General features: G+C 52.4%; 2 protein-coding genes across 2 annotated transcripts; one reads left to right on the top strand and one right to left on the bottom strand.

The window, feature by feature from the left end:
* Positions 1-13,660: 13,660 nt before the first annotated feature.
* RRP9 (ribosomal RNA processing 9, U3 small nucleolar RNA binding protein) lies at positions 13,661-16,816 on the top strand (the record flags this gene model as incomplete). Its single annotated transcript, XM_080625545.1, has 15 exons — positions 13,661-13,735; positions 13,840-13,922; positions 13,990-14,108; positions 14,190-14,263; positions 14,355-14,396; positions 14,619-14,751; positions 14,884-15,008; positions 15,253-15,345; positions 15,446-15,546; positions 15,666-15,800; positions 15,938-16,000; positions 16,082-16,227; positions 16,334-16,413; positions 16,530-16,603; positions 16,696-16,816. The coding sequence occupies 15 exons, from the start codon at positions 13,661-13,663 to the stop codon at positions 16,799-16,801; spliced, it is 1,449 nt and encodes a 482-aa protein (XP_080481671.1). The 3' UTR covers positions 16,802-16,816.
* A 1,216-nt stretch (positions 16,817-18,032) lies between these two features.
* On the bottom strand, positions 18,033-25,068 carry GRM2 (glutamate metabotropic receptor 2; the record flags this gene model as incomplete). Its single annotated transcript, XM_080625231.1, has 5 exons — positions 18,033-18,106; positions 18,511-18,685; positions 19,554-20,617; positions 21,330-22,167; positions 24,610-25,068. 5 exons carry the CDS (start codon positions 25,066-25,068, stop codon positions 18,033-18,035), a joined length of 2,610 nt encoding a protein of 869 aa, XP_080481357.1.
* Between the last annotated feature and the right edge of the window lie 1,655 nt (positions 25,069-26,723).

Consider the following 26,723-nt stretch of genomic DNA (forward strand, 5'->3'; position numbering starts at 1 on the left):
CAGCATTTAAAGTTCAGTTGAGGTATATGCTCAAGAAGAAAGCTAGCTAGAGGACTTTTTTAATTTAAAACCCCTGCATTTTCACACTGGTGCCTGCTCAACTTGAACTGATGCTTAATGGCTCTCAGCATGACATGCACTGGGACCATGCAGTATGTTATTATCTCACCTTAGAAATAAAGAAACGCTGCCAAGGAAGTGTGGAAACTTCTGTTAATGATGGGAGGGAAAAAAAAAAAAAAAAAAAAAAAAAAGAAGCTGTAACACAAACAGAATGACAGAATCAAATATTCCAGAAGCCTAACGACTCTTCTAATATCTCTAAGAAAGGCTGCAGATCTGCAGCAGCAAGGTAAGTAGGAGGCAACAATGATGACTGGAAAGTCTCTGAAAGGAGTTCCAGGCATTGAATGCTTTGCTATAGCTCTTTTGAGTACCTGATGCCAAATACATGAAAGTATGACAGATACCATATGAGATAAACATGGGAATAAGCTACTTCAGTCAAACATTTCAGCTTAATCCCTATTGCTTGGAAACTCAGACATGATCACTACATTCCTGATGTTTTTAAAGCATAAATTAAAACTCTTCTCTTAGTCAAAAGCATCCAATTCCTTTTGATTTTCACTTTTTTCTTTTTATTTTTCTGTCCCAGGGCAACAAGAATGAAGGAATCCAATGCCCAAGGAAAATACGTCTTTCTTTAAACACGCCTCTCTTTCTTCAAGAAAGAAATTTGACTTTGACAGTAGCCTACAATGTGCAAATCCTACTACAAAAACGTAAAATCTAAAATGCTTGGTTTCCAAAGCCTTTTTAAAGGAAAATAGTCTTAACAATGGAGGGTTTGGTGGGGTTTTTGCTTGAAGCACAACCTACTTCTGCACGGAAGTGTCTTTCTATCAACAAAGCATAAAGAGCTTCCTGATACTTGTTATCACCCATTAATTTTCACTAACATCAAATGTTTTTATTACCAAGGAAAATGCAAAACTTCTCATGCTTAATCCATTTACATTTTTTATATATTTAAACTCTCTTATTATTTATCTTCTCAGATACTTAGGTATTATTGCATATCTGTTTTTATGCCTGACTTTGCTTCTAAAAGAAATCAACTTTTATTACCATTTTCTGTACTGCTATAATATCTTTTTTTTATGATGCAGTAATTAGAACTCAACGTACTACTCTATGGAAGAATTTAACAAGAAATTTTATTATCTCATTACTTTTTCTGTACCATTGAAGCTCAGCTTCACGCTGACTGGATTGCTGGAGAACCTTAATTTTTACCATAGTTATAGGTGAATGAAATTAGCACTTACAAATTCTTGACAGGCTAGGTTTTTTTTCCTTGAGCATGAAACACATGAAAATACAACTGAAATTAACTGTCAACATAAAGAAGTTACTCAGAATTCTTCTGATGTCCTGAAGTTGTTCCTTCCAACTTTAAAAACTACTTATTTAAGCCAGGCAGAAAAGGGGATATTTTTAAAGTCATGACAATAGGAATGTAAGGAACCGAAAGCATAGTTTTGTCACCAAGTCTGATGGAGAGAGGCAAAAATATTAAATAAATTTATATGCAATTATTTCTTACTGGGGGCTAGCTCTGCTCCTGATAGCACTGAGCCAGTGTATGTTATGTTCTAGTTTATGAGGTATAAATGTAGTGGAGTATCTTAAATAAGAAAAAATTGAAAATGCTATAAAGAGAATACAGAATTTCAGCTGTATTTTAGAAATTGGATCCTTTTGTGTCCTTACCATCTGATAATGATAGAAATAAATGTGATATTCACATAAAAGCTAAACCAAAGATGACGTATATGTTCCCCGATCAGATATTACATAATACTTCTTTGATTAACTCTACAATAAAATGTCTCACATGTGCCTAAACTGATTTCATGTGGCAACTCAAAACGTTTTTTGCAACCCATGAGACATTAGAACATGGTATACCAAACTCCAGCAAAATGTGCATTTTTATTTTGGGGGTGTTGTTCCAGATTAATTCTACAGCTCCTAGGGAATTTTTCCTACCAGAAGGCCATTGTTTTAAATGCGTCTTTTAGAAAACGAAATCTGGTTTTGCAATGAATCTTTTGTCACGGCTGTAGCTTTCCTTTTATGTTCAGTAAAACCAAGAACTGTGGTGTATCACGACACGGACTCAAGTTGATGAGGAGACTCAAATCCAATTTTATTACAATCAAGCCCTTTTTATCTTCCTGTTCGGTACTTTCCCAACCTGCACAAACATGCCACGTTCAATCTCACTGGCCCCGTAAAACTCTCCAGGTAAATAGTCCAATCACAATGCTGAGCACACGTCCAGACGGCAAAAGCTTCACCCCGCCGTTTCAGACCCTCTGGCAACCCCCACATTGTCTGGCTCCAACTGAGACTCCCGCCACAACAACATCGGGGCCCATCCGTCCAAGGCTTGTTTTTCGACCTTTCCCATGCTTCAACGTTCCAACTTATTGCCCCAGGGCTTGTTAAGCATTAAGGCCTCAGACCTCATTCCCAGACTGGTTTTCCTGCAAATCTTATCGCCTTCTCTCCCCACAAAGCACAGCAATGTTGCGTACAGAGAAAAATCAACATCAGGAGCAATAAGAATGGAGTAAGAATGCTGCAACCTCAATGCAATCTGCTTTTAAAACCTCTAGAGAACCATCATGCCAGCACCCATTCCAGGCTTCATAGCATCCACATCTTCCCAGAGACTCCCCAAAAAATCACAGCTATGTGCTTTTTAAATACCTACACTGCTTGCACCCATTTCAAGGTTTTTTGACTGCATTAGCATATTCCATTAAAGTAATGGAATTCTTTTCAGAAGACAAAATCTGATATTAATACTCCAGGACAGCCATAACAGCTCTTCAGAACAATGTGTCAATTATCACATCACTTTTTTTATTCACCAAATAGATTCTGGAATTGGCTTCATCCACCTACTTGTGTCAAGTACCTTAATGGCTATTTTTATCTTGGCTGTTAAGTCTGAAGTAGGTAAAGAAAGTTCAACAGCTAAGGCCTTTAGCAACACCTAGAGCTTTGATTTTGTCACCTTACTTGCATTGCCCTTTCTAATAAAAGTACTGGGCATTCTCAAAATTTATGTTACCCTTGTCATATATAATTTCCATTGACAAGTCTACATTGCTGGCCATTATGCTGCAAAGGGCAAAAAACAAGGCTTCATTTGCTGAAGTCAGGTATGATTCCAGGACTGCATCTCCATATTACATGCATTCATAAACAAGGTATCACTTAAAACAGGCAGTCTACTGTTTGCCAAATATTTAATAGAACTTTTACAGATAATAGAAACACACTATATGCATTAGCAGGCCCCAGAGAACACATTCAATGTAAAACCTAATGAATAAAACCAGGTTTGCTTAGATATGATAATGTCTGACATTTAACTGTTCTTCACCACTCTGAGATGCCTTTTTTTTTTCCCCCCAACACGTTTATCTTTTCCCAAACTTTAAAACACCACATCATGCTTTGCTAGTGTCACAGTGCTAAATAAATCAGTACAAGCAAATTTTTGTATGCAGATAAGACCAAAATTGCAGTAAAAAAATACAACCTCAGTTCAACCTCATTGTCACCTGCAGCTGAGGTAGGTCTGTGGGCTAAACAGTCTGGCAGAAAAGCCAACATCCACACTATCCATTTTAACAAATCCATTCCTCTGGTTAATCATTCCTTTTAATTTCTAAAGATACTACAATGGGATAATGATGTCATTTTTGGTATGAAATTAAATTAGGAAATGGAAATAGCCATGTGCTTCCAAGCTAACCTTACAAAAAGCATTTAAAAATATGGGAACAGTAATGCAAAAGGATAATCCCTAACTTGAACATTTATCCTTCAAATTTCATTGTGCTAAATTTTACCTTTCATTAAACAGTAAGCTTATTATTTTTAAAAGAGCTCAGAAAAAGAGTAGGAAGAACAAAAGCAGGCACTGCGTGTGTGCATACACTCACAATCCAGTCTCATACGGTACGTGACAAATCAAATTCTCATGCATTAGCAGAAAGCATAATAAGGCAAAGGATATTTGCCTTAAACCAAAATACTAACAGAAATACTGCTTTTGTTTCCTCTACCTACAAGCATATCCTCAAGAAAATAACATAGGTATGAGAATGCGAAAGTCAGATCTATTTCAAGCTTTGCTGTTAACTTCCTGTGTACGTTTGAGGATGTGATTTTTGACATCAGTTGACCCATCTGATGATCATTATTTTTCCTACCCACTATACTTGAAAAAGTCATTGTTACACTTGTGTTAACCTTTTTTCACTTATACCAAAAAATTGCCAACAGTACCACTAACAAAATAGGAAGTCTGCTATTCCACAGAGTTCTCAGCTTCTTCCCAGACTGGGAGACAGCTAACAAAAACAACCAACCAACTACAAATTCCCCCAGTCTTTCCCATTATTTAATAAACAAATGTAAATATACAGCATTTCTTTAAAGTTCACCCAAACTCCTACCAATCTGAGACTTCTAACAAATTCCCAGATCATTATACATCCACGTATTCAACAGTGGTCCTTAATCCAGTATGAATCTGATGCTTCTGTGTTACATAAGTTCTAGTGACATAAGGATTTTTGTATCAGAGAGAAGCCAAACATGTTATGACTAACTTGGTATTTCGCAGAGTAACTAAACAAAGCAGGTAGCGTTTTTCACACTTTACACTGCCACCTGATGGATATTCAAAGTATCACCACTACTCAATAACCGTGCAAGAAACGAATATTTCTCCACCAATTATTGAACACACTTTCTCTACCCAAAGAAAAGACGTAGCACACCATTCACCCTGCATAAAGGAGTGTCAAAGTTTCTTTCTAGACTCTCATACAACTTCATATTAAGAACCAACTATTTCCTTCTACTGAGGGCTGAAGTCTTTGTTATTAAGAAGAATTTGGAACAGACAGTTATGGCTTTCTCTATGTAGGAATATGCTGTTATCTAAAGAAATATAAAATCCTAAAACAGTCCTTTGGCATTTCTCCAGCATATATTTGCTTTCAAGCTGTTAACTGTAGTGATTTTGCACTAAAGCCCCATCATTCAGATATCGACAAATAGTATTAAAAAAAACAATTTGCAGACAAATCCCATTACTAGAACATCCAATCTCTGTCCCAGTGGGGGAGGTGGGAGGGGAATAGTTGACAGAATTATGTGCTTATTTTCTTGACCTGATTTTATGCTGAGATCAGAGCTGCTGCTTTTGCAAAATGTATCTCTCCACTGAAATCTGCACCATATACCTTTAACTCAACCCCCCCAATACATCACAAAATTTACACTACCTCCTTTATCTCTACTTACCACCATTATCTTCCCTTGCCATCCTCCCTTGTTTTGTTTTTCTCCTTGGTATATGCTGTATCTACTTGTGCAATAGTTCTTTAAACTTAACTTAAAAATTTGCTGTTTTGTCTCAAAGCCTAGTGAAAAGAAAACAAAGCCTATTTATGAAAATCATTTTAAAAGAAGATTCTATTGTTTTCATACGTTAGCACATTAAAGGTATACTTTCCCTGGGTATTGTTATTTTTCTAAAATTTGACAATACCTTTTTAAAGTAATATTTTCACTTTCTGTATAAGCTTAGCATTTATGTAACAGTATCACCTAATACACAATATCAGATCTACTATGCATTCCATAAATTGAAAGTACACAAATATATCTTCCAGTTTACTGTTCCATTTACCTGGTTTCATTGAGAACCTACAATGGTCAAAGGACTTACTGACTAAATCTGTCTTCCTTCTCCACCTATGTAGGCTGTGTTTTGCAATTCATAAACTGATATGATTACATTTGACTGTTATTTGAAAGAAAAAAATTAAAAAATCATCATAGACACAACTAAGTAAGAAAAAAGACAGATGTTGTCCCTGAATAATTTTAACATACTGCCTGCATTTATGCCCATTATGCACTGTGTAGCACCCACTATTTCCTAAAGAGTTCTGTATTTCCCAATTTATTAAGTGGTATATTACCTAGCTCCTATATTGATTATAAATATTTATTTTCTGTGTGTTGTTACATGTGGAGATTGACAACACAGGCTCTGGCGGGGTATAAGCCAAAGACCTTTATTGCTTTGCTATCAGGCTTTTTATACTATCATTACTGCCTCGTGTTCACACGCTTCTACTGCTATGCTGATTGGTTCAATGCTGCTGTCCACTCATTCCTCCAGTCGTTAGCCGAGTTTCTTCTTTCCACCTCAAGTTCCTTCTTCTCCTGCTCTCCTCCACTTCAACGACACAAGGCCAGCTCATCGAGGTTAAACTCGCTCTGGGCCTCGTACTGCCCCACAATTCCCCCTTTTTGTTTTTCCACCACCATATGTATCGTGTTAATTGTTCTATGTTTGTTATCTTGTTTGCAAAAAATGATGCAAAATATGCTGCAACAAGTATTGGTGGTGGAAAAAGTCTGCAACAGTTTTTTACAATCCTCATTGGCATTTTCTAGTGCCAGTTTGAGGAGTAGGGCTTCCTTTGCCTCTAGATTCTCTACTTGGTTTTGTATGGCATCTTGTAGTCTATCAATAAACTGCATAAATGGCTCAGAAGTGCCTTGTCTAATATTTGTAAATGATCTTGTCGCTTTTCCAGTGTCAAGGACCTTTAACATAGCCTGAAAGGCGAGGTCCGCTGACTGTCCTAAAATCTCAGGTGTTAATCTCGCTTGTAATTGTGGTGTCGTAATGGGCGCTTCTCCCGTTAGCTGCGGTATTCCTGCTCCTACCAATGGATCTCCGGGCTGTCTCCCTAAGTTATCTATGGACGCCCCATCACACAGCTCTCTCCAATGTGCTTTCCACAATACCTTCTGCGTGGGGGTCAAAATCAACTCAGCTAGTGACTGTGTATCAAAAGGAGTTAAAAGATGATGTCCTTTCATAACATTTTGCAACAGACTTTGTGCAAACGGCAATGCAAGGCCGTATTGCATAATTGTTTTTCTTAACTCCTTAACAAGGTCCCACTGTATGGGTTGCCACTCATTAGGCCCTTGATTTCGAATAATCACAGGGAATGCTCGGCCATTGCCGTTTCCCCTTCTGCCGCCGCCTTTCGGCACAATTGCCGGCAATGTGTCACAGGATCATAATCGTGATGGTTGTAGTTCGGTTGGTGGGGGATTGCTTCCACCCAGATCTGTGAGTGGCGGATCATTGTGGCATTGTGCGGAGGTCGTGAACCCAGGGAGACAAGGCGGCGCAGTAGGAATCGGTAAACCTATGAGGGGAGTCACAGAGGGCTGGTTGTGACCACGTGGACGGCCCTCCCCCCCGAATCACATTCTGACCAGCTGCAGCCACAAAAGCTGTGGAAACTCCATCTTCCTTAAGCTGTTTTAACGAGTCAACAACCAATTTCCAGGTCGTTAGGAGCTTTATGATGGTATTATCACCCTTAATGGCCGCATCCCACAAAAATTCTCTTGCCTGTTCCCATGTCTCCTGGAGGAAAGCAGTCTGTGCATCAGCTGCTACGCCTATGCTTTGTAACCAGGCAAGTAGCAAGCGGAGGGAATGTTCGTCATACTTAACTCCTCTTTTGTCCAAAAGTTTTATGAAAATGCACACAATAGATCTTTTTTCTGCTGAAATGTGTGATCCCATTCCCAGTTCCCAGCCGCTCACCTGATCTCGGTGATTGTGTGTCCGGACTGCAGCTCTCTGGTTCCGCTGCCTTTCTTCTTTTAGTTCAGCTGGGCTCTCCACCGGTTGCTCTATGGGCCGCAATTCTGTTCCTGTTCAGGTGCCATTTGTGGAGACTGATGACACAGACTCTGGCGGGGTATAAGCCAAAGACCTATATTGCTTCGCTGACTGGCTTTTTATACTATCATTACTGCCTTGTGTTCACACGCTTCTACTGCTATACTGACTGGTTCAATGCTGCTGTCCACACGTTTCTCCAGTTGTTAGCCGAGTTCCTTCTTTCCACTGCAAGTTCTCCTTCTCCTGCCCTTTTCCACTTCAAGGACACAAGGCCAGCTCATCGAGGTTAAACTTGCTCTGGCCCTCGTTCTGTCCCACAGTTACAGACACTTTTCTTTCACAGTCACTTTCATTCTCTTCCAAGTGTTTATTTCTGAAATATATGACATTTATAAACACCTGTCAGTTGCAACAATTTCTTTACTAGGGAAGAACTAGGTTATCAGAGACCTTGTATTATTTATATTTCAACTTCAGACAACACTTTCTGTTAAGAGGTTTAGCAAAAGATTACCTTGTCATTGTAGGGAAAAGACAGGTCTTGCAAAGGCAATACTGAAATATTTTTCTACTCATTTTCACTAATTCTGTTTCCCAGCAGAATTGCACATTCCTTCTCTACTGCTTTAAATTAATAATAAAAAAAATTAAAAATTATAAAGCATTACATTAAATTTGCCTGTATAGCACATAGTTAGCTCCATCTTTACAAGCATAGATTCTCCGTGAGAAGAAATGCTAGCCACTCTTTGCAGGACAGTATGTTTATAAAAATAAAATAAGCAAACACTCTGGACAGAATATTCCCGCCAACACAACAGGAATCCCCTGCCATGTATTTCTCTTCTCCGGACTAAAGCCCCGCCAAGCTCCCTCAGCTGTTCCTCATCACACTTTGCTCCAGGTCCTTCACCAGCTTTGCTGCCCTTCTCTGGGCCCGCTCCAGCACCTCAGTGTGCTGGAGGTGCAGTAGTGAGAGGCCCAGAACTGAATGCAGGATTCAAGGTGCAGCCTCACCAGTTCCCGGTACGGGAGGACAGTCACTGCCTTGGGCCCTGCTGGCCACACTATCGCTGATAGAAGCCAGGATGCCATTGCCCTTCTTGTCTGCCTGGGCACACGCTGGCTCATGTTCAGCTCCATCAATTAGCACCCCCAGGTCCTTTTCCATGAGCAGCTTTCTGGCCACTATTCCCCAGGCCTGGAGCGTTCCATGGGGTTGTTGTGACCCAAATGCAGGACCCAGTACTTTGCCTTGTTGAGCCTCCTACCACTGGCCACAGCCCATTGATCCAGCTGGCCAGCTCCCTCTGCAGAGCCTTCCTCTCCTCCAGCAGATCAACACTCCCACCCAACTTGGTGTTGTCAGCAAACTTACTGAGGGTGCCCTCCATCCCCTCATCCAGATCATCAGCGAAGGTACTAAACAACACTGGCCCTAACACCAAGCCCTGAGGGACACCACTTGTGACCGCTCACCAACTGGATGCAACACCGTTTACCACCACTCTTTGGGCTCAGCCATTCAGCCAGTTTCCAACCCAGCGAAGAACATCCCGACCCAGGCCATGAGCAGCCAGTGGCCCCAGGAGAACCCTGTGGGAGCAGACACTGTCAAATGCTTTATTAAACTCCAAACAAACAATCTCTACAGCTGCCTCATCAATTCGGTGGGTCTCCTTGTTGTAGAAGATCAGGTTGGTCAAGCAGGACCTGCCCTTCGCCAGCCCATGCTGACTGTGAGTGATCCCCCTGTTTTCCCGCTTGTGCTGTGTGATCTCACTTAGGATCATCTGCTTCATGACCTTCCCCGGCACGGAGCTCAGGCTCACAGGCCTGGACGTTCCGGTCCTCTGGGACCTGCCCACCAGATCAAGACTGCTGACAGATGATGGAGGGTGGCTTAGCAAGCTCCGTCATCACTCTTGGGTGCAACTCATCTGGCCCCATAGACCTGTGTAGGTCTAGGTTGAGCAGGAGGTCACTAACCATTCCTTCTTGAATTATGGGGACTTCAGTCAGCTTCCTATCTGTGCCATGCAACTCAGGGAAATGAGTACCCTCTTGTGACTGTTCATGGCTGGTGGGACTATTAAAGACTGAAGCAAAGGCAGCAAGAAGTACCTCAGCCTCTCTCTCATCCTCAGTCACTAGGTTTCTCTTGATATCCAGTAGAGGATGGAGGTTCTCCTGGGCCCTCCTTTTATTGCCAATATATTTGTAGAAGTATGTTTTATTATCCTTTATGGCATCCCTGCGTGCTCGCAGCCTTCATGCGAGGGGAGACCCTGGGCCGTGTCCAGGGCCTCCTGTGGAAGAGGGAAGAGCCTTCAAGTGCCTGAGGGCCACGGGCTGCGCCCCAGCCCAGCCACAGGTGAGGGTGGCCCCAGTCCTCAGGAGCAAGGGGACAGTGGGGTTGTGACAAGGGGGTGCTGCAGCTCAGATGAACCCCAACCCTGTGCCGGGAGAAGGAGGAAGGTGGAGTCAGTGCCACCGCCCTGGGGCAAGGAGGGTTCCGTGGGGCTCTGGGGTCACAGGAGGGGTGCTGAGGAGGGGGGGATCAGGAGCTTGAGCAGGGGTGACATCAGGGCGCTCTGTCACCCAGCCCTGCCTGCAGAGTGTCTCAGGGACATGGTGGGAGCAAGGAGCCCCCCAAGCGCTCTGCCCCGCCACTCCTGGCAGGGCAGCTCTGGTGGTGGGGGGTCCCCTTCACCCCTTTCCTCCCTCCCTCTCTCAGGATGGAGGCGAGACCCCCCAGCCAACCCAGGCTGGCCTGGGTGGAGACGGACGAAGCTGGCCCGGCTCCCAGCTCCGGGCTGACCTGCAATGAGATGGGTAAAGGTGAGTGTGCGGGTGCTGCGGGCAGGGGCTGCCCACCCTGCCCTGCCCTGCCCTGTCCCACTCTTGCAGTCCCCAGCCAGGCATCGGTCCCGCAGCGCAGAGCCCAGGGAACAGCCCCACCATGTGGGGAGTGAAGGCAATAAGATTTGCATGAAAAAGAGTTCAGGAATGAGCTCTGAGGCCTTGGTGCTTCGACAACCCCTGAGGCAAGGAGTTGGGGCCTTGAAGGCCAGACAATGTGGGGGCTGTGAGAGGGTCTGCAACATTGTGATTGGACTATTTACCTGGAGAGTTTCACAGTGACCACTAAGATCGAACATTGTATTTATGTGCAGGTTGGGAAAGTACTGAACAAGGGGATAAAAAGGGCTTGGTGGTAATAAACGAGGATTTGAGTCTCTGCATCAACTTGAGTCCATGTCGTGAAATGCCACACCACCACAGCATCCCTGGGCCAGGAACTCCGTCTTCCCCCTGCTGCCGGCTGTCCCTGTGTCTCCTGCACGGTCTTTCTGCCCTTGTCCCATACTCAGAAGGTGCTGGGGGCTCTTATGGACCCCCCATCTGTCTTTCCCGCCCGACAATGTCTGTCCATCTGTCACCTCCCCGGCTGGCAGCAAGAAGACCAGAAGCTGAAGTTTCTGCAGGCCGTCTGCACCATCTGCATCACCACCAGCATGCACTCCTCCCTGTGGGACATGCTGTGGTTCTTCCACCCTGAGCTGGCGGAGACCCTCGAGGTGAGGGGATGGCCGGTCAGGCTGAGGCAGGGGCAGCGGCACAGCTGTGGGGCAGGAGAGGGCTCAGCCAGGCAGGGAATGCGAGGGGAGTGAGCGCTGCTCTGGGCCTGCATCATCCTTGGCGATGCTCCGGAGCCACCTGCATGGCCCGGCTGCAGGTCCCTCGGGCAGCCTGTGCTCTGTGATGGCCGCAGCCCTTCCTGCTACGTGGCTGGGACCACTGCTAATGGTTGGGGGTGCCAGGACGGGCTCTGACAGCCCCACGGGCTATTGCTGGATGAAGGAGCTGCCCTGTCCTGACCCATCCACACTGCTGTGCCCCTCAGGTGCTGCTGCATGAGGAGCCCGTTGATCGCCTGGACACCACGGTGCGGCAGCAAGTCATGCTGACCATCGCTGCCATGAGGTACCTGCCCAGCCCCAGCTCGGCGTCCCAGCGCCCAGTGCCCTGCCAGCCCTGTTCCAGGGGCACCCACAGACCTGGGACTGAGAGGGGGGCACACAGCAGGGCAGGGGGTGGCACAGGGATTTCCCCCCAAAGGCCAATGTCAGGGTCAGGAGGGGTCCAGATGGCCCCTGTAACGCAGGGATCAGCCCAGGTCTCCAACCCCTGGGTCTGCCTCCTCCCTGCCTCCTCCAAAGAGCTCTTCCATGTCCCTGCAGCAGAGCGGGGCTGCTTCTGCAGGAGAAGAACGGCCTCCTGGAAGCCTGCTTCTGCAGCGTCTTCCACCTGCCTCCGCAGGACAGCCAGGGCCCCGAGGCTTGGCTCTACCGCAAGGTATGCCCTGGTGTGAGCCACAGGGAGTTCCCTTTCCCAAGGCCCCTTCCTGGTTGGGGTCAGGCTCCGCTTTAAAACTTGTTGCTGGCTGGGTAATCAGTCTTAATTCGCATTATTAATGTAATTGGTGATAATGTACCTTAATCGCACTGTCAGCGCAACCTAAGGGTTAACAAAGCGCAGGACTTAAGGCTCATGAGAAGTTAGCTACATTTGTAACTCTTAAGATAAGATCAGCCAATCCAAGGAGAGACTGAGCCCGCGCAAAAGAAGAGAACCGGTTGAGACCAGCTTTGTGGGATCCAAGGAGCAACTGAGCCTGCGTGAGACCAAAACGTTACTTGCGGTGAGGAAGAGGAGCCGTTAGCCTTCATCCCTACGACCACCACCAAAAGGCACTGCGCAAACGCGGTGGGAGGAGTTTTATGGAAATATTATCATACGAAGCGGGGACGGGTTATGAGTATGTAGAGGCGATCTCATGTATATGTAACCACAGTGTTATATATTTACAGGATAAAACGGCTGCCACGCGCACGACTTTGGTGGGACGACCCCCCGTGCCGCCCAGCGCTGAATAAACATACCTACTTTAAAACCTTACTGGCTCATGGGTTGTAAAGTCCTTTCTCCGCACGTCACCGGGGACCCCTCCTGGTCAGAGCAGGGCCACGGCTGCGCTGCTCCCCCAGGCTGCCAGGGCTGCCCTCGAGACCCTGTTCCCTTGCAGACCCTGTCGGCAATGGACAGCATGTTACAGGTGCTGGTGTGCAGTGCCAGCACCTTCGGCATCCAGGAGCTGCAGAACATCTTCAAGGTCTGGCCTTGGCACAGGGGCCCCACGGGCAGTGACCTCCGACTTGAGCGGTGCCCCCCCCCCCAGCCCCTGCCTGCAGGCTGCTGCCACAGCCCCTTCTCCTGCGCCAGCGCTCCCTGGTCCTCGCCCACTGCCTGTACTGCACAACCCTCCAGACGCAGCTGCCTGTCTGGAAAGGGGAGCCCAGCCCTGGCGCTCTCCCCCTGCGGCTTCACGGGCCATATCCCAGAGCCCCACCGCAGGTCCCCAGGGAGAGGTCACCCCAAAACCTCGGGGTCCTCAGGGGCAGCGGGTGGAGGGAGGGACCTTTTCTGAGGCGCGGTGAGTGCACAGCAGCAGGGCGGACTGCCCGCTCTAGCTTGCTCCCAGGCTCTGCCAATCGAGCTGTATGCCTGGGGGCCGATCCCTTGGGCGTGGGAGCCCTACAGGAGGGGAGGGGCCAGTGCTCAGGGGCGGGGCCTACCGCCTAGGGTGCCTCTCGGCCCTGACTGGGCGGTGCCGGTGCGGAGAGGACGCGGTCACTCCCCGAGTGACTCCGCGGGCCGCCGCTAGGAGGACTCCCCGCAGGGAGGCGGGGCTGCCAGTGGCGGTAGGGGATGCTGCCGGGGGCGTGGCCTGGCCGCTGGTCGACAGCGGGGCGGGGTGCCACGTGCGGCGGCAGCATGGCGGCTACGGCGGGCGGCAGGAGGGCCAAGGCCCTGCGCGGGGCGGCAGGACGGCGGCCGCCGCGGTCGGCGGTGAGGGGCAGGAGGGGAAAGGGGAGCGAGGAGGGACTGCCCTGGCGGGTGGCGGCGTTCCCGTTCCGTCTCCTTCCCGTTGATCACCCCGTTTCGTCCCTCAGGTCCCGAGCGCCGAGGGGAGGCCGCGGGCGGCGGCCGGCCGGCCGGTCGATGAGGAGGTGTCCAGCGATTCTGAGACTGAAGGGTAAGGGCTGCGCCGAGGGAGTGAGGTGTGCTGGCGGGAGTACCGGCTCTCACGCGTATCCCCACAGCCAGTTGCTGGGACGGCGGCGGCGGGAGGCGGTGGCGGCGGAGGAGGAGGTGGAGGAGACGCCGCAGGAGAAGAAGCTGCGCCTGGCCAAGCTTTACCTGGAGCAGCTCCGCCAGCACGGTGAGCCCTGCGCGGTGCCGGTGCTCCGGCTAGGCTTACCCGGGCGCTGAGCACGGCCCTTACGGCCTGTGTCCGCTGCAGAAGAGGAGCGGGCAGAGGAGGAGGAGGAAACCCAGCAGTCTGATCTCATCGGCGACCGGCTGAAGGAGGACGTGGTGAGCAGGGGGCGGGCGCGGCCCCTCCATCCCTGTGGCAGCTGGCTGCGGGGCCGTGGCCGCCTCCGCTGACCTCCCACTTATTCCCCAGCTCGAGCAGAAGGGCCGGCTGCAGCGCCTGGTCGCCAAGGATGTAAGTGCTCAGCACGGGGTTACCGGAGTGTAAATGCTGGCTTGGAGGGACACTTGGTCATGGTCATGGCTGGCACCCCGAGTTGCTGTGCTGGGACCAGGGCCCTTCTCCCACCAGAGGTGCCAGATGGTGGCACCCTGAGGAAGGGAGAGTGCCGAGCTCGGGTACTGTGCCTGGAGAAAGGGCCAGGGCAGCCCAGTTTACATCCTGCTTTCCTTGTAGGTGCAGCCTCCGGATCCAGCTAGCATCCGTGTGTTTCGGGGACACCAGCTGCCTGTCACCTGCCTGGTCATCTCTCCAGATGACAGGTTCATCTTTTCTGCTTCCAAGGACGGCTCCCTCATCAAATGCAAGTGTTCCCTTGGGGCTGTGACTGGCTCTTCCCACAGCAGCAGGGCCATAGGTGCCCCCTCCATGGACGTGCACGTGTATCTCTTTGGACTCTGTGGGAGGCTCCCATGGGGTGACGATGATGTCTTACCTGCAGGGGAGGTGGAGAGTGGGAAGAAGCTGTGTGTGGTGCCCGGTGGGAAGAAGGGCACCGAGGAGCAGCACATGGGCCACGCGTCCCACATCCTCTGCATGGCCATCTCGTCAGATGGCAAGTACCTGGTACGGGGACAGGGGACTGGCGTTGCTGTGTGGGACAGAGAACTGGCTGTGGAGGGTGCATCCCTCCTGCAGTCCTGGGGGGAAGTTTCTTATGCCTCAATGTACTTTGCTGGGTAAAAGCAGCCCCTTCCCCCACTGGAGTCAAGGGTGGGTCCCTAGGAGCCACATGGGCGAAGGAATGGAGGCTGGGGTGGGCTGTGGGTCCACAAGAGGCAGGCGTTGGATATTCTCTGCTGTCTGCCAGGCCACGGGAGACAGGAACAAGCTCATCATGATCTGGGACACAGCTACCTGCAAGCGCTTGCACATCTTCACTGGGCACCGGGACGCTGTCTCAGTGAGTGAGGGGCATCAACCACCCTGCCTGCAGGGCCGGGTAGTTGTGTTCTTCCTGGCACCCCTCACTGCTGTGTCCATGTCCGTCCATCTGTCTGTAGGGCCTGTCCTTCCGGAAGGGCACGCACCAGCTGTACAGTGCCTCCCACGACCGCTGTGTAAAGGTCTGGAATGTGGCGGAAAATGCTTATGTAGAGACGCTGTAAGACCTGGGTTGGAACCCCACTGACCCTGCTGCCATGGGATGCGCCAGCAGCCCCAGGAGAGGCAAGGCTGCAAAGAGCCATGCTCCCAGCAGCTCTTTGCAATCTCCTTCTCCAGGTTTGGGCACCAGGATGTCATCACGGGGCTGGACAGTCTGAGTCGGGAGTGCTGTGTGACGGCGGGGGGACGGGACGGCACTGTGAGGCTCTGGAAAATCCCTGAGGAGTCGCAGCTCGTGTTTTGTGGGCACCAGTAGGTCTGGGCCAGGAGCAAGGCTGGTGGGCAGGCAGCAGCCACTGGGGATGCTGATGCCCCAGTGAGCCCTTGTCTCCTAAATGTGATCCCAAAGCATGCTCATAACTGATAGCAGTTGCCTCTTCTGTTCATAGGGGTTCCATTGACTGTATCCAGCTCATCAATGAGGAGCACATGGTGTCGGGAGCTGATGATGGGTGAGCACAGGGCCAGGATGGTGCCTGGGGGGTGGGGCAGGCAGTGCCCCACTCAGCACCCTCACTCTGCCCTCCTGGCAGGTCTGTCGCTCTGTGGGGGGTGACAAAGAAGAAGCCACTGGCACTGGCCCGGCAGGCGCACGGCATGAAGGATGCCCAGGGCCTGCAGCAGCCATACTGGATCTCAGCGCTGGCCGCCCTGCGCAACAGTGACCTCCTGGCTACAGGTGTGTGGCAGCTGCTTTGGAACAGGGGTTTGGGGAGTGTGTGTGTGGAGACATCCTGCTCCCGTGTCCAGTTGGGTTGTATGACAGTCTCTTCTCTCTGCCCCAGGCTCTCACAGCACCAGTGTGAAGCTCTGGAAGTGCAGTGAGGGATTTCGGAAGCTGGAGCCTCTCTGGGACATCCCCTTAGTATGGATGGGGACGTTGGGGATGCTGGGGGGGAGTAGTGTCTTCTCGTGGGGGTTCCCCTGCCTGGGTGGCAGGAGGAGGCTGTGGGAGCCCCTCACCTGCCTTGTTCCCTCCAGGTGGGTTTTGTCAACAGCCTCAAGTTCTCTGCAGCTGGTGACTTCCTGGTGGCTGGCATTGGGCAGGAGCACCGGTACTGTCTCCCCTGCCCAGCACTGCCCAGGGGTCCAGCCCCCTCTCCTATAGTGCTTGGCTCAGGGTGACCTCCATGTCTTTAATCTGTAGGCTTGGCCGGTGGTGGAGAATCAAAGAAGCCAAGAACAGCATCTGCATCATCCCACTGAAGCAGAGGGCCACAGTTCCCAGCCCCGAAGGCCCTGACAGCTCCTAGTATGCTGGAGCCAGGTCCTTGAACAGCTGTCCTTGGAGCTGTGCCCCGTATTCTTCATGCAACCACCTTCCTCGGGACAGCAGTACATCAGAGAGGGCTGTCGCATAGCCCCTTACCCTGCTGCTCCCCATGGTGTGCTGTGGCTCTGCCCTCTGCGAGGGTCTATCCCCTTCCCTCAGGTTCAGCCATACCTGAGCTCTGGAAGAGTCCATTAAAAAAAACCCAAACAACAAAACCACTTTATTTACATAAATTACAAAAAGAAAAGTCACACTCTTGTTCACAGAATAAATCTACTCTTAAAAACTTGTTTGGGCTCAAATATCTGGGTCCTGTTACTTGCCCTGAGCTGCTGCCAGCCCCTGCTGTGGCTCTTGGAGGGACCGGAGGCAGTGGCCATTCGTCCTTACTCCTGTCCTGTCTCCCAGGAAGGGGGGAGCAGCACCCCACACAGTGAGGGGAGGGATAGAGGGAGCTTGGGCCCAGCCCAGCAGCGCTCAGCAGCTTTCCTGGGGCCAAAAACGAGGAGGAAAAGGTGAAGCTGTACAAAGTGTCAGGGCAAGGGTGGCATGGGGCATGGCTGGATAACAGAAAAGACCTGCAGCAGGAAAGCAGGGTGGATGATGGGGTGAGGGCAGTGTATGCCAGCACAGGGCTTGCAGTGGAGGGAGCAGGAAGTGTAGCCTGAGCTAAGTTGTGACTTGCAACAGGGCTTGGAGAAACAGTTGGGTTGTGCGCTATGGCTTGGTACGAGGGATGTGGAGCAGGCCTGGCACCACAGTTTGGTGCAGATACAGGGATGTGCCCTACAGCTCAGTGCAAGGGATGAGGGGAACACTCACCATGGCTCAGTGCAGGGGATGTAGGGGTGCACAATGGCTCAGTGCAGGTAACTTTGAGGGATGTGCACTGTGTCTCAGTGCAAGTGGCAGGGGCACATACATCATGGCTCAGTTCAAGGACTTGGTATGTTCACCATGGCTCAGTGCAGGGGACTGGGGATGTTCACCACGGTTTAGTGCAGGGGACACATAATGTGATTCAAATGCAAGGGAAGGGTGACACGTACCATGACCCAACACGTGGAATGCGTAGCTTGTGCTGGGGCAGGGGCTGAGTCTCCTGCCTGCCTCTGGCACCTGAGCAGTCTGTACTGTGTTGCAGGCACTGCTGTCCTTGAGGAGGGAGCTGGGTGCAGGGTGGCCGCACCACGGCCTGGTCCCCCTGTCCTTCACAAGGATGACGTTGTGGAGTCCACCACCTCGCGGCCGTTGCACACTGTGGGCACATACTGCGAGGCAGAGCCTGGCAATGAAGGAATCAGTTAGGGGCAGGTTGGGGCCTGGCAGCAGCAACTCACCCTCAGGGCATCCCACTCCGGTGGGAGATGAGTGCTTGGGGAGCTGCATCCCTCAGGGCTGGGATGGAGAGTATTTGGGGTGGCCATGTCTCCTCAGGGCAACAACAGGCCCCCGGGCACAGTATCCCCCCTGGCAGGACATAATGCAGCCTTGGGGCTTGCAGGCATGGGAGGTGAGAGACTGGGACATGGATGAGCTATAGAGAACGCAGCATCCTTCACACTCCCATTTTCAGCCATACCCTACCCTGCACCCCACTTTCCTTCAGGGGCTCATGCTGAGGTGCTCCTGCCTCCTCCAGGATGGGGGTGCTGCTACCCAGCCCTACCCCAACCCTACCGTGCTCACTGTGGGACTGGCTGGAGCTGGCGGCTGCCACGCTGAACCGAGCAGTGCCCACACGGTGGCTGGCCACGTTCTTCTGCGGCTGGAAGAGTATGATGTGAAGCTTGGGGGTGAAGAGGCAGCCGAGGACCACAGTGCCGCTGAGGCTCACTGAGATGCACATCGTGGTGGTCTGGACCTGGAGACAGAGGTGGGCATCAGGTGCTCCTGCCACCAGCCTTATGCCCAGAGAGGGGCAGGATGAAGCCTTCACTGTAGCACCAGCCAGCCCCACCAGGCAGGGGCTGCTGCCTGCATCCCACAGGGACAATCCCACCCCACACCAGGTCCCTCCATCAGAGTGGACCCCCAGCAGAGGATGGGTACTGCCCTGATGGGACGTGCTGCCCCTGCAACCCTGAGCAGCATCCCCTGCCCTGCCAACAGGCTGCTTTGGGGCAGTGGCCAGGGCCAGAGCCCAGAACCCCTACCCCAGTGCCCGCTCCCACTGAGGAACGCAGGTCCTCTCTGGAAGCTCCCAACTGCAGCTGCCCCCACCGAGTACTCCAGGCCTGGAAAGCATGTCTTGCCTTGCCAGGGGGGTTGAGGTGCTGCAGGGTGCACCCTGTGTTCCCCTGTCCCCGGCACTGCTCAGCTCCCCACGCACAATGCTGGCCCTGAGGTTGGCTTTCATGACCTGCTTGAGGGAGTATCTGTATGGGCCAGCGGCATTCTCATGCCTTCATGTTGCAAGGCTGAAGGATGGAAATCACTCCTCTGTGGTCAGGTCAGGGATCTCTAGAGGTCTCAGGTCCGTTTTCCATCCTCACCCTAGCAAACAGTCTATCAAGGGGGGGTTGGTGCCTTCTCCCCAGGACTCATTGCCCCTTCAGCCATACTTCACCTGGTCCCAAACTCCCCAGTGCAGAGGTGACCATCACCAAGCCTATAGTTTAAAACCCTTCTCCAGGCCCATGCAATCTCTAGTCACAAACCCCATGGGGCCCAAGTGGCCATGACCACACAGATCAAGCTGTATTAAAGCCCCCTAAAACTCAGGCTCTTACACGATAGTCGCTGGAGGTCACATAGAAGATGGGCAGGAAGGCCAGCCAGATGATGCAGGTCGTGTACATGGTGAACCCGATAAATTTGGCCTCATTGAAGTTTTCAGGGCATTTCCGTGTCTTGAAGGCATAGACCGTGCAGAGGACAATCAAGAGGACATTGTAGGTGAGCGAAATGAGCATGTTGGAGTCACGGTTGTTGCACTTGAGGGTGACGATGTACCTCTTGTCAGGCTCCGTCTCCTTGCCGGTGCCAGGGGTTTCCACCAGCAGCCAGATGATGACGATGATCAGCTGGCAAGAGATGAGGGCCATGCAGATGACTACCTGTGATGTGGGGCTTATGAACCGGGGACGCTGGACCCCCTCCTTCACCCCACTGAAGATCCTGGCAATGCGATTTGTCTTGGTCAAGAGGGCTGAATAGCAGACAGCGAACGATGTGCCCAGCCCCAGGCGCCGGAGCGTGCACACCTCAGTGGAGGGCTTCGCAATGAAGATGAAGGTCATGCTATAGCACATGAGGACCCCGGTCAAGAGAATGTAGCAAAGTTCCCGGCCAGAGGCCTTCACAATGGGGGTGTCATTGTTCTTCATGAAGACTCCAAAAACAAAGAGAGTGGAGATAAAACCCAGGCAAGAGATAGTGACAGGACCAATGGCCCATGCATCTTTCCAGCGGATGTACTCCTGGGGCAACTCATAGCAGCCATTCAGGGTCTCATTGGGCCAATAACCAAGACCACAGTCCATGCAGGTGAACTCATCCAGCAAGTACTCATAGGGCTGGCAGGGGATGCAGATCCAGCAGCATATGTCTCCGGGCTGCATGCTCTTTATCTCATTCTTCTTGCAGGGGTCGCTGCACTGGGAGACAGGGATGGAGGTCTCAGCCCATGGGATGAAGCTGGTATTGAGGATAAGCCCCTCAGCCCAGTAGCCCACCTTCTGGTACTGATACCGCCCGTCCATGTGGTGATAGTTGAAGATGTTGTAGCGCCCAATCCCATCACCATAGCGATCAAATCGAACAACGCTCTTGGTGTCTGCTGGCCTAAATGGAGCTAGAGGAAGGAGAAGGGGAGATAGTCACTGTCATGGGGCAGGAGAGTGCTTGCTCCTGGCCTGGAGTGAGGGCTCCTTCAAAGGGTCACATGCCACTATGGCCACAGGCAAATGTCAAACCTGTTCCCTGCCTTCATTCTCATACTTGCTGCCCATGCACATGTTAGGAGCAGGAAAGCAAAGGTGAACTGCCTCTTCATGTGTCTAACAGCTCAGCAGCCTCAGCCAGATCTGCAGGGGCAAGTGAGGATTTTCAGTCTCTGGGGCTGTCAGTGACACCAGAGTAGCTGGGCTCAACCCAAGTCGCAGAGGACACTCTTCTAATTCATCCCAAACTGTGTGGGTTCCTGATCAAGGGTATCCCTCCAGTTTAATCCCTGAAATGTGAATAATCACAATGCTTGCAAGTGAAGTCTCTGAGGACCCATGTTCTCAGAGAGTCTCTTGTGGGACAGATCCCACCTAGCTAAAGCATGATGGATTTGGTCACCAGCTTCTCTACAACAGGGACAGAAGGCCTGGGTTGCCTCCCAGCATAGATAGTGGGCTATTGTCATCCTGGGACAATCACAGCCCATGGCACAGAGGTCCCCAGGTGGGGGAAGGCTGGAGGACTTGGAGAGTCTTGGGTCAAATTTGGGTCTCTTCCTTGCCCCACAACCTGCCCCTTTCCAGTAGGCAGCCAAACCCCATCTCCATCTCTGGACTCACCATCAAAATTAACATTGAGCATAAAGTCCTTGTAGAACCTCTTGCCATTGACAGGCTTCATGGCATCGCAGAGCTTGGTGGTGTTGGGGCACAGTGTCTGGTGCATGTTGTGGAGAGAATGAGCCATGGCATAGACTGCATTGACCACGAATGTGATCTTGGACTCTGGCTCAAACTTGCCTGTCTTGAGGGAGTACCAGCTACAGTCCTGTGTGTGAAAGCTGCACTTGAACTTCTGCTCCCAAAACTCCCGAAACCAGGGATTTCGGCTGTTATTGTAGGGATTAAGGTTACGGAAATAGGCAGCAAACTCCTTAATGGGGTAGGCTGCCAGTTCGATGGTGATGGCTCCCTCCGCCACTGCTTCATTCCCAGCCACCACGCTCTCCAGGGCCCCCCATCCATCACTGGCCACCCACATGAAGGACACATTGGCTCTCTGGGCAGCTGCCAGCAGCTCCCGGGCATCTTCGCTTCGGGTGAATAGCACAACCACCCTGGCATTGGGCTTCTGCTGCAGAGCCCGGACCACACTGTCATAGGTCTTCTTGTTCATGGAGCGCCCCACCTTCTCCGAGGTGGCAATGCAGATGTTGCGCATGCGGGCTTCTTGCTCAAAGGCCTCGATCCCTGTCTCCCCGTAGTCACCCTCTGAGGCCACGGTGGAGACATAGGTCCAGTTGAAAAAGCGGAGGATCTCTGCCATGGCTTTGGCTTGGTAGAAGTCTGGTGGGACAGTGCGGGCAAAGTAGTCATAGCGGGACTTGTCACTGAGCTTGGCGCTGGTGGAGGCATAGCTGATCTGCGGGATCTGAAATAGCCGCAGCAGGTTGGCTACCTGCATGGAGGAGGAGAGATGAGTGCCTCAAGACATGGGCCAGCAAGGGACATTCTCACCAGGGGGACCCCTGCCCAACACCAAATGGTGCATGGTGCTTCCAAGCACCACCATGGGGCTGATGAGCAGCCTCCCCACACCTGGAAGATGCTGGCTGGCAGACAGATGGATGAACGCACATTCAGGGTTGCCTGAGCCCTCACACGTGCTCATTTCTTTTATTTCTTTTACTACTTCATGTACTCTCCTCTAAGATGCAGGGCTGTGAAGGGGATAAACTCCCCCACAGGCAACCTGTGGGAGATGCTCAGGGGCAAGGAGACAGCTGGGGTGCCTGGCTGCCCCACAGCATGGGGGGAAAGGGCTCTGGGGGCTGGGAGCCAGGGGCACCGAAGAGCTGGGCCTGGGGACCAGTGCGTGCACATCAGGGGTCCCAGCAGGACTGACAACTTCCATCTGCTTAGCAAAAGTCCTTGTTAGCTTCAAAGGGAAAAAGAGCCCTGCTAACGGAGCTGTTAAAAACCCAGGCTCTTAGAGCAGCAAGGAAGGGGCTTGGTCATGCTGGCAGGGCCAGTGAGCCTGCCCACATCTCACTGCTCCCGAGGCGACAGATGTGGCTGAATTAACATGGACAAATGTTCTCCATGACAAGTCCCCTAATGGCAAGAAGGCCCCTGAGCGCAGCAATGCTGCTGCCTGGCCTCGCTGCACAATGGGATCTGCCAGCCCACTGTGCCACCCCAGCACTGCTCACACTCTCTGGCTGGCTACGGGCTGCCCAGGTCAGGACGTCCTGCCCGCAGTCAGGACGGTGCCCTCAGCCATAGGCACACACCAGGTCCTCCATCAAGGGAAGGGACATGCACCCACTTGGTCTGGACCAGCATGCTGCATCCATTACCTGGCCCCAGCTTCCTTTGCTCTATGGCCAGGAGGATGTGGGGACCCTGGGGACCAGCAGACATGGTTTGACATGCATTGGAGACTTGTTAAATCCTAGCAAGCACATGGCCCACCAGCAGCCCTGAGGACTCAGCTGGCTCTGCTGGCTGCCTGCATCCTCAGAGGATGCTCTTTTCCCTGCCAAAGCCCCTGGGTCTGCAGAGCCATGGTTTTGGGTACTGAGCTGCACCCCACCCAGGGTGCCTGCTCCTGTGGGGACATGGCGGTGGTGGCCCTCTGCCCTGGCCATATAGCCCTACGGCTGAGCCTTTCAGAAGCGGTGCCCCTCACAGCTGCCTGCACTTTGAGGGGCTGGGTTGGGGGGCAGAGCGAACAGTGCCCTTCCCTCTTGGCAGCTCTGCCTGCCAGGATCAGTGTTCCCACACCCCACCACAGCGTCGTTGGCACCATTCTGACATTAGGAGTGTCATTGCCATGCCAGGGCATATCACGGTATCACAGTATGTTAGAGATTGGAAGGGACCTCAAAAGATCATCTAGTCCAATCCCCCTGCCGGAGCAGGAACACCTAGATAAGGTTACACAGGAATGTGTCCAGGCGGGTTTTGAATGTCTCCAGAGAAGGAGACTCCACAACCTCCCTGGGCAGCCTGTATCCCTGCACTCGGACGTCCACCCATTCCACACAGGACAGGACACACAGGACTGGAGAGGAGCCGAACCCTGCTTCTGCACCATAACAGACCCCAGGGACAGCCACTCACTGGGTGGCAGGACACCGCAGCAGACTCTCCCCACAGCACTGTGCTGGCCAGGAGGGGCTGGGACATCCATGGTGCAGCCACGGCCATCCAGGCCTGGTGGTGGGGCAGCTGGTCCGCCAGACACTGGAGGTGGCCACCCGCAGCGCCTGCCTCATCCAGGCCCAGTGGCACTGCGTGATCACCCATCGGTGGGAGGAGCAGCGCCTGCGGGTGCTGGCAGAGTACCTGAAGCAGAAGAAGGCCATTGTCCTCCTTCAGGCTTATGCCAGGATGTAGCAGTCCAGAGTCTGGTACCAGCACTGCTGGGAGGTGGCTCGCACCATCCAAACCCACCTGCGGTGGTGAGGGAAGCAGCAGCTTGGTGGCATCAAGGACTGTGTGGACCTGAGCACTCAGATTGTCCTGGGCTGAGGAGCTGTGCCTGCTGCCATAACCCCGGGAGGGGAATAAAGCCCTGAACCTACATGGGACCGATCCACTGGCTTAGCTCCCATGGCTTACGGTGGATGGGGGGCTTCACACAGCCCCTGAGGGGATCCTGGCTACCATCAGGCCTGCAGGTCCCCCATAGTAGCAGAGAAATGTCCCTCTCAGGTGCCAGGCTGCCATTCCTTCCCCATTGCAGAAAGGGGCACAGCATCCCTGTGAGGGATTCGAGAGCATTCCTGTGCCACACTGGCAGCGTCATCACTGCACTGCTACCAGGGTTTTAACCCACTCGCTGCTATTCCCACCAGTCCCCCAGCCCCATCTGAGCCCCTCTTGCCCAGGGTACCTGAATGGAAACGTCGCTGTAGGAGCCGCCGATAACGCCGGTGATGGCAGTGGGCACGTCATCATGAACAGCATAGGAGCCATCGGGGCAGATGTGCTCAGAGCCGTCCACCTTGGTGAGGGAGGCGCGGACGAAGTCGAGGGACTGCTCAAGGGCATAGGTGTCCTTGGAGCACGTGTCGAGGATGTGGGCACCCAGCTTCACCCCGGGCAGGATGCTCCTGTCCTTGTTGATCTCATCCAGGGCAAAGAGCATGGCCTCCAGGCGCTGGATGCCCCGGTGCTCATTGATCTTGCCACAGTCTTCACTCCCCACTCCTTTCTCATGGACGGGGAAGAGGCCTCCAATCACCAGGTCCCCGTCCATGCTGATCTCCTTCTTGCCAGCCATGCCATGCCCAGCAGCCAGGCAGGTGGCCAGGTGCATCAGCCACAGCCAGGCGGCCAAGGGGACTGCCATGGGGTGCGTTGGAGCCAGCACTCCACCCCTTGTCACCCACTGCCACCTGTCAAGGCAAGGGCAGGATGTACCCAGGCATCGGGTGCTGGGGGTGGTGTGGCGTGGTGGCAGCGGGAGGGTGTCCTGCCACCCCAGCTGAGCCCTCAGCACCTGGAAAAGTAAAGAGAAAAGAGCTGGGTCTTTAGGGTGCAAGATGGGACTGGAACTATCCCCAGCAACAATGCCAGGGCTGCATGTGCAACCAAGGCCTTGAGCTTGTCTGTGCCCCCCAACCCTGTATCACCCCACTCAGGTTTTCCTTAGGAAGGATCCCCCCCACAGAAGGGTGAGCTGAACGGATGTGACAGCTCCCGAAGTAACCCAGGACACCCTCAAGTGACAAAAACCCCAGGGGACAAGCAGAGGCGCAGGGACTGGTCCTTACAGCACTCCTTGGGATGCACTGGCATGGGCAGGGGGTCCACAGAGCTGATTCCTGTGGCAGCACCAGGCTGAGCAGCCTGCCAGGGGGCAGCTTGCTGGCCCCTGCAACGTCGAGGCAGGTAAGTAGCCAGGGTGGTCACCCATGGCAGGGATATCACCCAGGGCAGGGCCAGCTTCAAGCCGAGCCCCTGACCCATGCAGCAGCCTGAGGAGTGCCAACAGCTCCCAACCTCCAGCCAAAAGCAACCAGCCATGAGCCCACTGTGCCCCCCAGCACCCAGGCACTACTGTATTTTAATCCCCATTCCATACTTCCAGAGCCCACCTGCCTTGGCACTGACCTCGGCGCTGGCCATGGCACTGGGGCCAGAGCGGGGACATGCTGCTGGCTTCATCCTCCCACAGTGATGTGCGGGGTGGGCTCCAGCAGCCCTGGTGCCTTAGAGTCTGTTCTCTCACCACCGCCCCTTCCTTCCCCGTGTACTAAATTCAGAGATTTCAGTAAAAGTAAGAGCCAGGTTTGCTGACTCCCTCTGCAGAAAGCACGGAGGCGCAGGGGAATCAAAGGCTTTTGCAGCAGGCAGGCCTTGTTTTGGCAGGAGATGCAGTCCCCTCAGACAGCAGTTGTCTTTTCCCAAACCACGAAAGAGACTTGTTTCCCATTTGAAGCTGCCTGCTGAAATCCCACAGAGCTGGGAGCCATGGGAGAAGGATACCCCCTGACAGCCCAGAAAGCACAGGCTGCTCCAGCATGGAAAAGTGCCAGTGCCACTGCAGGTCCTGGGGCTCACCTGCAGCCTGGCAGAGGAGGGTGCTCATGGGGACACATGGATGGGAGATGGGGTGATGCTGGAGGGTGCTGCCCCCCTGTACCTCTTCGCAGCTGGTACCAAGGCTGCTCTCCACAAGCAGGAGCAGGACAGCCCTTGATGGCCTTATGGTGCTCCTGAACAGGCAATGACTGGCTGGAGGAGCCCTCTACCAAGCCTTCCACAAGCTGGAGCTGGCGGTGATTCCTTGGGCATGTGGGCAGACATTGGACATGGAGCATAGCAGGGTGGGTGGGGAGGTGCACACAGACCTCCTCCTGCTGCATGACCCAGAGCGCCTGCCCTGGGTGCTGCCTGCCTGCAGTGAGCTCCCAGCCAGCTCAGGGCATCTCTACCTGACCCCCAAATTGAAGTTTGGGAAAGAGACCATGAAAGGATCCCTTTCTTATTTCTGACAATCAA

This window comes from Psittacula echo (assembly GCF_963264785.1).
Source record: "Psittacula echo genome assembly, chromosome: 9".
Classification (NCBI taxonomy): Eukaryota; Metazoa; Chordata; class Aves; order Psittaciformes; family Psittacidae; genus Psittacula; species Psittacula echo.